We start from the raw sequence: 11,193 nt of genomic DNA, 5'->3' as shown, positions 1-11,193 counted from the left end.
TATGCATTCTGAGATTGACTCGTTGCTTAAGAATCGTACGTGGGATTTGGTTTTCTTGCCTAATGGAAAGAGGGATTTTCCTTGCAAGTGGGAGTACAAGTTGAAAAGTACCCCTAAACACCCCAAACTAGCATACAAGGCTAGATTAGTAGCAAAGGGTTTTAAGCAGAAGCATGGTGTTAACTTTAATGAGGTCTTCTCTCTTGTGCTTAAGATTACCACCCTATGCTTAGTCTTGGCTTTAGCTGCACAGCTTGACTTGGACTTGTATCAGAGTTGGATGTCAATATGGCTTTCTTACATGGGGACTTGCATGATGAGATTTACATGGAGCAACCTAAGGGCTTTGCAGAGCTGGGTAGGGAACACCTGGTGTGTAGATTGAGGAAGAGTCTTTATGGCTTGAAGCATGCACCTAGGGAATGGTATCATAAGTTCGATGCATTTATGCAGTCCACAAGGCTACAGTCATAGTGCTATGGATCCGTGCTTGTACACGAAGAAAGCATGCGATGGATCTTTATTGATTTTGGTACTCTATGTGAATGACATGATTTTGGCAGGGAAAGCTCATGATGAGCTAGATGCTCTTAAGGCTCAACTTAAGAAGAGCTTTGAGATGAAAGATCTGATAAGCCTCTCATATTCTTGGTATGTGCATTACGCGTGATAGGAATCAAGGACTACTCTATCTATCATAGAGAGAGTACATTCATAAAGTCCTTGAGCGCTTCCATATGTAGGATGTAAAGCCTATTGGATGTCCATTGCCTTCTCATGTGAAGGTATCACAGGCCGATTGTCCGCAGACAGATGAGCAAAGGGCCGAGATGGCCGAGATTCCCTATGCATCCGCAATGGGCAATCTTATGTATGCCATGATAGCCACCCATCCAGAAATTACTTTTGCACTTGGTGTTGTGACACGTTAATGGCTACACTTGGCAAGAGGCATTGGGATGCCATGAAGGGTATCATGAGGTACTTGAAGGGCACTGCTGATATGTGTATATGTTATGGAAGCCAAGATACAAGAGTTATGGGATACACTGACTCTGACTATACATGACATGCAGATAGTAGAAAGTCCACCTCTAGCTATGTGTTCACTTTTGCTGGAGGTGATGTTTCATGGATGTTCAAGGTGTAGAAATGCATGACTCTTTCTACTACAGAGGCCGAGTATGTTGTAGTCACTGAGGCTTGCAAGGAGGCCATTTGATTGGGTCGTTTGGTTTTGCTAACCTTGGCATTGCAGATGCTATCCCTACACTGCATTCGGATCCTATGAGTGATATCCAATTAGCCAAGGATCTAGTCTTCCATCCGAAGATAAAACACATTGAGGTGAGGTATCACTTCATTCGTGGGGTTGTTGAGGACAAGTGTGTTGACGTTGCCAAGATCTCAACTAACTAGAATCCTACAGACTTGCTCACGATTGTTGGGGGGAGAAGGCACCTCCACCTAGCCGCCTGTGTATTACTACACTGACAGTACTTGCACCTACACACTGCAGGCGACGGGCACCCATCACTGTCACTTCATTCTTTATTCTTTTAGTGGCATTTGAATAAAGGGAAGGGCAGTCACATATTGTGACTGTTGGAGTTTCCACATTTGGAGTCTCTCTCTTTCTTACTCTTGCTCCATCCGCCATAGCTCTCACCTCCGTGCTCTCTTGCTCGATCATTCTCACCCTTCATTACCAAGGATTGTAGCATCCATACCCTTGAGCTCGATCTCAAAATACAACATGTAAAAAACTAGCTTCTACCTATTTCTCCTCAAACTCAATTTCAAAATTGAGCCTCTAAAAGATGCTAGAGCCAAGGATCAATTCTAAACTAAGCCTTTTACTCCTCTCTTTTGGGATAAATCTTTAAAATTGAAATTGAGTTTAAATCAATACATTGATAGAAAAAGAATTTATTCAATGTAAACTCATAAAAACGTTTTGGATTAATGTTGTTGTCACACATTATACTTTTGCCAATATTCTACCACTAAGAAGAGGAAATAATTAAATGTCTGTTAGGTTTGCCAATCAATCTTGAGTTTGGTTTGTTCAATGCATACATATTCTATGATAGCAAAGTATATATTGATGTAAGATATTTAGGACATTTTTAAAAGGTACTTTGAAAATGGCACATGAATGAGTGCCAAAATTACCAAATTGGTATTATAAGATAAATTGCTAATAATCTTCTAATGGAGTGAGGAATGCCAACATACAAATAAAACTTTGAAAAACGCTCTAAGAACCGCACCTACCTTATGAGCCTGAAATTGTCATTGGCATTCTAGATTCACATAATGCATCCAAGTTTACTATTAGAGCTATTATGCACTAGCCTAGTCACTATAACACAAACTCTCTAGTGAGCTTCACAATCAGGCAACTCTCATAAATAAGATATGAAATACTCAACACTACAAATGAAAGGATTGGGAATGGTATGCGTGGTGAAGAAGTTTTGGTACTACCTTCTAGCCACCCCATTCACTTTCTATGTAGACCATCAAGCCTTGCTCTAACCTTATTACCAAACCATGCACATCTAAATGCATTGCAAGATGGCTATTGCTAATCCTACTTGAATTTGACTCATTAATGGTTGTGTGCAAAGGAAAATAGCATTATATGGTAGAGCACATGTTACAAATTTCAAGTGAGGAACTAGCACAATGTATCATGGATGATCTATTGAAGACCCACCTGTTTGAAATTAACCTAGAAATTGAGGTCTTTAAAGAAGATGTAACTCCATATTGGACTAATGATATTGTGCATATTCTTGAACATCAATTGCCATACCACTTAATGGAGAAGACAAGACTCACGCGTTTCCTTACCAAGACTCAACCATAGCATCTCATTGCAAACCAACTATATTAATTAGGGTAGAATAGATCATTGAGAAGATGTGTGTGCAAGCATGCGATGCTATATATGCTGCAAGAAGCACATTGAGGGATAGCAAACCTAGTTAGCACTTCAATAGGGATACAACTATATACAAAGTACTTCTAGCTCAATTATGGTGTCCTACCTTCTTTAGGGATGTTGCTCAATTAACAAAACATTGAGATAAGTGTCAGACCATGAAAGTGCTAATTAGAAATGACAAAATGGAAATAACATCTATCATAGCCAATCAACCCTTTGGGAAATGGGGACAGGTTTCATTGGACTTGTAAGTCTTGCAACTTAGTGCCATTAACAACTAAGTGTAAGCATTAATCCATGAAAAGAAGGTATTAAGCATTTAACTATTAACTAGGTGACTATAAATTGTTACCAAGTTAGAATAATATGTAAGTATCAACCATTGTCATATAGGTAAGACAATTCAGCTATAAGAGCAAATCCTTAACTATAAACTACCCATATAATATAATTATTAATTATTATGACTTAATTATTAATGATTCTAGGTAAGGAATGTATTCAATCACATAAGATGGTTATTTTATTTCATACATTTCATGGTAAATCAAAAAATTGAAAATTGATGTGTTCACTTCAAACCAACTAACATAATAGAGTATCAAGTTGATAAGAGAAAGTAGCATGCAGCATTCCACCCAAAATGATAGTATTTTCCACTCAAGATACTCATGTTTGATGGGTGGTGTCTAGGCATGATCCCAAGAAGGCCTCTAGCTTATTTTGGGCTTCAAATTCATATAATCATGATGTGTTACAGGCCTACAAGTCAATGGTGGTGATCCAAAGTAGCACTTGAGATGATGGGGAAACCCAATTGAGATGGTGGTTTTCTCACTTCGGAGTGTATTCGCTCATTTAGCAATGGTTAGAATCGATCCCCAAGAAGGAGTTCACAAGGTTTAGACCCTTAGAGTTAAGTAACAATCATGTTTACCTCCTCAAAAGTGAATCAACATGATCCTAGGCAACACTCATGGTGGTTAAGAGGAAATCCTACCCAAACGACGGTAGTGGCCAATGACAATGTTAGAACCTAATGCTTTAAGCTCTACACACCAAGCTCAAGCACGTCAAAAAATAAAAATGTTAGGTTCACCAAGCTCAAGGACATGACAAAATAAAATTTGTAGGGTTTTTAGAGCTCCCGAAAGATACTTGAGGTGAATCATGACCAGCAAATCGAGGTGATGAGGCATCCTAATATTGGCTAGGCACTCCGTGCCTAGACTCGCCCCGACGCTTCGTGCCGGGGCGGGCGCGATTTTCGTGGCAAGGGCGGGTGCTGGACGAGTGGCACCCGCCCCCGCTTTTCTTTGTGGGGAGGTTGGGGGCTGCCACGTGGCACCTGTCCTAACCTCCCCTTAACTAATAGTAAAGATGGTAAGTGCTTGCTTGCTTGCCATTTGGTGGTAATTTTTCCTTCATTTTTGGGCTTTATGGCATTTTGGAAGGATTTTTCAATTAAAATTTGGTGTGTCTCTCCTCTTCTTCTTCTTCTTCGTCTTCTATGATTCGCCTTTCTCTTCATCATCATTGTAAGCTTTTTCTCACATATCCATTTTCCCTTCCAACAATTGTGGTACTGGTTATTTCATTTATTTTTGGGCCTGCTATGTTGTTTGTGTGGCTTTATTTTAATTAGCTTTTCCCAATAATGAGCAAGAGAGTACTTTCTTCCCTGAATGGGGATCGGAATAATACTTTGTTGGATCAAAATGAGGCATTAAACAATTGAATATGAGGTGTGAAGTCACTGCTGACAAACTTGCAAGTTATCCTGCTCAAGTAAATTTTCCCAGAGATTTTGGAAAATGAACAGGAGAGTGCTTTCTTTTATGAATGCGGATCAAAATAGCAATAATTTATTGGCGTGATCTCAATTTGAAGCATTAAACAAGCTAATAATGTAAGGTGTGAGGTCATTGCTTGCTGTTAAAAGTTTACATTGAAAGATATATTCAAGCATCCACCATTCTGTATGGAACTGAGGCCCAACTGCTGGCCTGACTGGACTGGACTGGACACAGTTGGCTCATCAATGGTGGTCTTCAGGTAGCAAATGTACAATGGAACTGAAGCCCAACTGCTGGCCTGACTGGACTGGACACAGTTGGCTCATCAATGGTGGTCTTCAGGTAGCAAATGTACAATGGACATCAACATGGTTTGATTAGACACATCACTACCTGCGTCAATGGCAGGTGAGGCATGCTTGCGGATTGATTCCATGGTCTTCTTCAACCATGATATGGCGGCACACTGTCCATCGAGGCTTACTGTCAGCAAGGCCCAATGCATCTGCGAGTTAGAATCGCTGCTCAGAAATCACGGGAGTGCATGGCGTTGTTGATTTGGACCAGGAGTATAGACATCATGCATAGTCCCCGAATCTTCAGCAATCCACCCCCTGAGCCAGTCATTTTATATTGACGGCACATATAGAAGGTCTACTAGAAACTTGACATTTTTTAAGATCCAACAGAAGCTGTGAATTAGTACCTCAAAAGGGACAGCTCAATTGCAAATGCGAACAGGACTTAGTAAAAATATATATATATCTTGTCATCCTGAAATCAGAGCACCAGTGTTAAGAGTACAGCATGTTCTGTTTGTGAAAATATAAAAGGATTTATGAAGTTCAGCGAATATGGCTTACGTTACCAACGGCATCATCATTAGATCAGTAGCCAGTAAAACGCGTTATAATCTCGTTGATGCTCATTATCAAGTCCACAACAGCAAAGACAATGTCACTCTCAGACTCCATTGGAAAGGCCTGCAATAAGCAAGACACAATCAACCTCTCTGATTACATTTGTTTTTGCAGCTGCAAGCTCTGCCAAATATACACGTACCATAGAAGCAGTCTTAAGAGAAATTTCAGAGGTTTAAGGTTTCAGCCTTCCTTTGTTGAGCCCCCTAATTCAGACCAAACAGGGCCTTGTCAAGGAGGCTTTCTGAAAAGAACTAAGCAAACAACTGCAACAAAAGAACAATCTTCATCATGTGTCACTGTACCTTTGTTCCATTGGACATGGCATACTGTCTTATACTGAGAAAGATTGCTGCAAAAAATCGAAAGAATGTCACAGGTGCCTCATCAGTGAGCTGAGATACCTTATGGGATCAATGTCAACTAACAAAAGTACAGCAACTGGAACCAAATAGCTGTTCAATACCTCGTGAAAGCATAATTTCTCTGAACGTGAGTTAGGAGATTGCCAAAGAAGCTCTTTAATCTTCGCATCTGCATTCTTTAAGGCCAGAATTCTATTCACTCTGTTTTCCTGAAGTACCTCTATCTCAGCTACAAAGACCGCAACTACCGGTCTGTGGTCGGACAGTGTATATTCCTCCCGTCTATAGGACAGTTGCTTTAGTCCTCTTCCATGCCACAGTATACGATCACACCTGCAAATTTGTATCGAATGAATTCAAATAATTGAAATTCTACAGCACTCCAATCCTTAAATGGTACTTTTCTGGTTGAACGTTTTCCTGAAAAATCACCAGGCTGGGGATCTTCGCTTTTCTCCAGGTTTTGGAGCCTCCCCAAAGTATCGACTGGAATTCATCTCATACTTGTAAGTTGGGGCAAAATCTATATTTCCTTCATTCCATCCTTCAAAAGTATGACCTCTCAGGATCTCCTTCTTTAGCTACAAATGGAAAGGAGTCATATTATTACCCTTCTTGGCCCTGCCCTTGGCATAACGTTGGTGAAATTAGATGGTCAGAGTTAGACATGGTTAAATGCAAATTGCTATGGAAGATTAAGCATCAAGACAAGGATCGCGTTGCTGCTTTTTAGTTCCCATTCTGATGAGAAGTCTTCTGGAGTTCTTGATCATTTACAAATGATCAAGAACTTCTCAACCAGACAAGCATGCTGCAGAGTCTTCAGATCAATGACCAGAAATAAGTGTAGAATTTTGACCATAAAAAAGATGGTGAGTACTGTTTAGGTAAAGGATGGGGAGTTCCTTTGAAGTTCACACAACCATCTCAAACATAATGGTAACAGAATAGAGAAACACAGTCAAAGTTAGTGTAACTTGATGCACTGAAACTGGCTATCATTCTTCACACATGTACCTGGTCTTTGCAAAGAAGTGCCGTCCAATCCTCTCTTGCTACAAGGAAACGGATATCATTGTCTGTCAAATTCAGGCGATAGTTCAAGTCCCCGAGCCAAATTATGTGGCTGTGCCAGCGTTTTCCAAGGTCAATAAGAGAAACTTCATTGTAATACACTGTGTCAAAAGTGGCATGGCATATCTCACATGCACAAGTTAACCTTTACTTACTCATGTTCCCATATTGTGTTTGGAACACCAAGATCCATTCCCCTTGTGGCAGGAAAATGAGTGCGTTTTAGTATCTCTGTCACATCAGCATTTCTGCGAAGCTCATAACCTTCTTTGTCTCCAGATGTAAGATGAGTGCAGATAAAACAGAAGCTGGTTTGATGAAGCACCATACTGACAGAGATAGAGCCCTGTGTTTGTGAATGACGGCTTATTGTAAGACTGCAGGTAAAGCCTCTGGACACGAGCATACTTATCAATGACATGCAATTTCCATGTTCCATGTAGGCATGCATGAGATCACATCTCTGAGCAAGTGCACTTGTACGGATTTAAAGATATGACACCAATACACAATAATCCAGGGTCTGCATTTACACACACGCGTGCACAGACAGACACACTTGGTTTATTTGTAGGTGCTTATCTACATTCTACACGGAATGACCAGGTATTAAACCCAGCCCTTCACATGCCAAATCAAAGCCAACAAGGAGCTGATCCCCAACCAGCAGCATGCCATACAGACCACATTTTCAAGGGATTTACACCCACCAGCCATAGCCAAGAATTGACTTAGGACCTTATGCCTGCCTTCATGCGTGCATCTATCCACCATTATGCATGCATAGACCTCCACATATTTGTGGGTCTCAAGAAGATGGAAACGTACCTTGTTTCCTAAGTATCCCATGATTCCAAGACCTACGCAAGAAACTGACAAGTTATGAATGTACCGCCGCAACTGTCTGCGCACCCATACAGAGATATGTATTCCAACCATTTGTTTGCTGGCAACTCTAACATAGCGTATGGTTTGCCTCAGTGGATGTCTAAGAGCAGATAAAACTTTGGCCTTGGATAATTGCATAGGTACAGCAACAGTCTTATCTTCAATAAAGTTGCAATCATTTGAAAAAACATGAGCAGACAGCCAGTTCACAGGATCAGACACCCTTCTCTGGAGATCTGCAGTATTGAGGCCGATACGCTCTGTGCTTCTGTATACTTTAATGAGTTTTTCTTGGGGCTTTCCAAATAATTGTTCATCATCTGACTCTTCTTTGGAGGATGATGGGGAGGGAGAGAAAGGGATAAAACTAGTCTCCTCATCAATCAGAACATGTTCGTTGTCTATCTCTGCAGATCCTAATAAAGTATCAGAGAACTCAGATGCCACCTCTCTCGATGGTGATGGAGGGGCACTGTGGGATGCACCTCTGTTTGGTCTTGCTTTGTTTAGCGTCTCACGAATCAAAGCTTGCCACTTGATCGCAGGTGCAGTGTCTTCTGCACCAAAAACATTTCCTGCATTCAAAGGTACAATCTCCTGGAACCTGCCAAAACAAGCCTCAATATTTATGGTTTGGCAATCTACAATGGTCACTTCAAGGATCATGGTTTGTAGATGCCAATGGCCCATACCCCACAACATAAATATCAGCAGCATCATTCATCTCCAGCCAATTATTCAATTCCAAGTGGGGAGGAGGGGCTCTTCCAGCAACATTCCATGTACACACAGCTATCCTGCAGTGCAAATAGCCAGCAACCAGGGGGAATCAAAAACTTCTGGTGGGGCTGTGATACAGCAGTTCTATTTTGATACGAGTTATACCTCAAATCCTCAATATTGGTGTACTCTCTTTGTAATGTTTCTGACTGCCTTCTTCTGATGGTATTTCTGATTGGCTCACCTGCAAAACACATAACAGGAAATATGCAAAGACTGGAAATCTTCTCGACAGTATACATAACAGATGCACAATCAAGCTTGTGAATGCATCGTACAAAGATGTTAAGCTCGTAGACATGGAAGGCAAATCGCCGATGAAAGACCACTCCACTCACGGAGCTTTCACAGATGGGAAGCCCAAACTAGTGAGATCCCTTCACGGATGGAGCTTCTCTCTATTCACACAATCAGTGCCTATTTCCCAGTGGCTGGCAAACAATCCCATTCCACTGCAGCTTGGGAGCCAATCTCCACCCAACAACACACCACAACAGGTGCCCTGATGGATATATGATTCAGCCTTTGCTGCATCCCTTTGGGCTCCAGCCCATCACAAGACGAGAGCTGCTTGAGCTATGGAATTTTCGACTTGCATAGGTGTGCACACGCACGCATGTACGTACTGCCACTGCATTTTTGCACCAGTTTCCAGTGTCTTGCTGTTCTAGTAGAAGCCCTGATGGATGTGTGGATCGAATTTGGAAGAACACCAAAGTACAGACTTTCATGGACCACTTACCCTTCTTAGAGTCCTTTCTTGGGAGCAGAGAAGAGGCCTTCCTAACTGCATGACAGCTTGGACTTGCTGCCCCCAGTTCTGCAAGTGGGTCATACATGGTGCTATCAGAGAAGTTACAGCTACCAACAAGCCAACAAAGTCCTTTCAGTAAAGCAACCATGTGTGTTACCTTCACCTTCACACTCGCTCTCGCTTTCTGTATCATCAGTTTCTGAATCATCGAGCTCGTCTGCGCTAAATTCATCGGCACTGAACTCATCCCCAGCAGATTTTATGTTGAGCCATTTCTTCATGACCAAACGAGGCCACAGCAGCTGCAAGAAAAGTGAGTACGTGCAGTGAATGAGCGCCACAGTGCTATCCACTGGAACAGGGAGATCATGGTAGCAAGGCCAACCTGCACTATGAAGGACTCTATAATTCATCTTTTTTCCACATACCTCCCCAGTCTTCTTGGTGTCCTTCACCATTTTTGTCATCAATGGACGATGTAGGTCTTCTCAGACTGACAATGGAAGGACGAAAGTACTCTCAACTGCAAAGCAAGTTTTTCTTGTCCGGCTACTAACAAGATTCTTCTTCTTCTTCTTCTTTATGGAGAGGAAGAAAACTGATCCTTCTATCGGAAGGGTTTCTTTCTGGACATGCACTCTGCCAAAATTTTGCCTTCGAAGATGTAGAATTGTATGCTAACTGTTTGTCAGTGGGAGCTCCGACGGGGTCCATTCACAATTTGCCAACTGAGTGAGCTTACTCAATTGGAAAGCGAAATTATGTGCAGGTGAAAAGAAGCAAACTACAGAGGTAACTTCCTACTAGAGAATTGTATGCTAACTGTCTGTCAGTGGGAGCTCCGACGGGGTCCATTCACAATTTGCCAACTGAGTGAGCTTACTCGATTGGAAAGGGAAATTATGTGCAGGTGAAAAGAAGCAAACTACAGAGGTAACTTCCTACTAGAGCAAGTTGTTCCTACTAGAGCAAGTTGCAGGCCTGCAACCAGAATCCAGTTGCCAATCAAAGAACTGATTACCTGCTTATTTTGATGAAAGAAGTGAATCTTTGCAATGGTGTAGGTAGACCGTAGAAGAAGACCAAAGAAACGATACAGATTGGCAATGGTTAGAGGGTGATGATTGCTTTTATAATGGTGATGATGACGAGCAAGGGAGAGCTCTGACACAGACAGAGAGAGAGAGAGAGAGAGAGTTGAAGTTGGCTGCTGAATTTGACGTGTCAAATGTGGTGTAAAGGCTCGAAGAATGATAAACAGCTCCCCTTTTTGCTTTAGGAAAAGGGGTAGCCCAATGGATTATGGAGTCCTTTCAGGAAGCGTGTTATGAACACGTTTTCATTTTCACAAAAACCCCACTTTTGGTGAGGCCTGTGAGATATCTCAATGGCCCTCTTGTTTTGGGTTGGCAGCATGTACTCCTCAAAACCTAATCATGTCATGAAGGACCTTCCACACACACAAAGGTCTTCCTATAGAAGTTGTCATCCTATAAGGCTCTACATTAACCTCAAGTATCTCACACCATAACATTCATGCCATCATCATCCTTTGAAGGTCCTCCTACGACGATAGGTGGATGCTTTGTTGGGGTGACATAACGAACGATGGAGAGTTGTATCCATCTTAGCCTTGACAAGCAAGTTGGCCGAGGAAGACAAA

The 11,193-nt window shown here is 41.7% G+C and overlaps 1 protein-coding gene across 4 annotated transcripts; it reads right to left on the bottom strand.

Annotated features, from left to right (window-relative positions):
• Positions 1 to 4,775: 4,775 nt before the first annotated feature.
• Positions 4,776 to 10,727, bottom strand: LOC148040374 (type I inositol polyphosphate 5-phosphatase 4-like). 4 transcript variants are annotated; one of them, XM_087698965.1, is made up of 15 exons: positions 9,959 to 10,727; positions 9,688 to 9,832; positions 9,519 to 9,596; positions 8,882 to 8,960; positions 8,689 to 8,793; positions 7,937 to 8,600; positions 7,264 to 7,454; positions 7,052 to 7,160; positions 6,467 to 6,615; positions 6,136 to 6,367; positions 5,975 to 6,021; positions 5,812 to 5,875; positions 5,613 to 5,732; positions 5,456 to 5,523; positions 4,777 to 5,363 (listed from the first exon to the last, which is right to left on the bottom strand). In XM_087698965.1, the coding sequence occupies exons 1-11, from the start codon at positions 9,995 to 9,997 to the stop codon at positions 6,004 to 6,006; spliced, it is 1,809 nt and encodes a 602-aa protein (XP_087555091.1). In that variant the 5' UTR covers positions 9,998 to 10,727; the 3' UTR covers positions 4,777 to 5,363; positions 5,456 to 5,523; positions 5,613 to 5,732; positions 5,812 to 5,875; positions 5,975 to 6,003. The 4 variants fall into 4 exon arrangements, with proteins under 4 accessions (XP_087555099.1, XP_087555074.1, XP_087555091.1 ...); XM_087698973.1 differs by lacking the exon at positions 5,456 to 5,523 and having other exon boundaries at positions 4,776 to 5,413; XM_087698956.1 differs by having other exon boundaries at positions 4,777 to 5,523.
• Positions 10,728 to 11,193: the final 466 nt, after the last annotated feature.

Source organism: Lygodium microphyllum, chromosome 2 (genome assembly GCF_053477565.2).
Source record: "Lygodium microphyllum isolate KBCC chromosome 2, Lygodium_microphyllum_v1.1.10, whole genome shotgun sequence".
NCBI classification, from domain to species: Eukaryota; Viridiplantae; Streptophyta; class Polypodiopsida; order Schizaeales; family Lygodiaceae; genus Lygodium; species Lygodium microphyllum.
Note: the sequence above shows the minus strand (reverse complement) of the source record. Positions and strands in the feature narration are given on the sequence as shown.

Excerpts from the sequence above, each read along its gene's own strand:
- LOC148040374 (XM_087698948.1), bottom strand. The coding sequence starts at position 9,997 with ATGACAAAAATGGTGAAGGACACCAAGAAGACTGGGGAG. Across the intron at positions 9,833-9,958 it reads ACACCAAGAAGACTGGGGAG|CTGCTGTGGCCTCGTTTGGT; the intron begins GTATGTGGAAAA and ends CTTTTCTTGCAG. Across the intron at positions 7,455-7,936 it reads TGGGATACTTAGGAAACAAG|GGCTCTATCTCTGTCAGTAT; the intron begins GTACGTTTCCAT and ends TCACAAACACAG.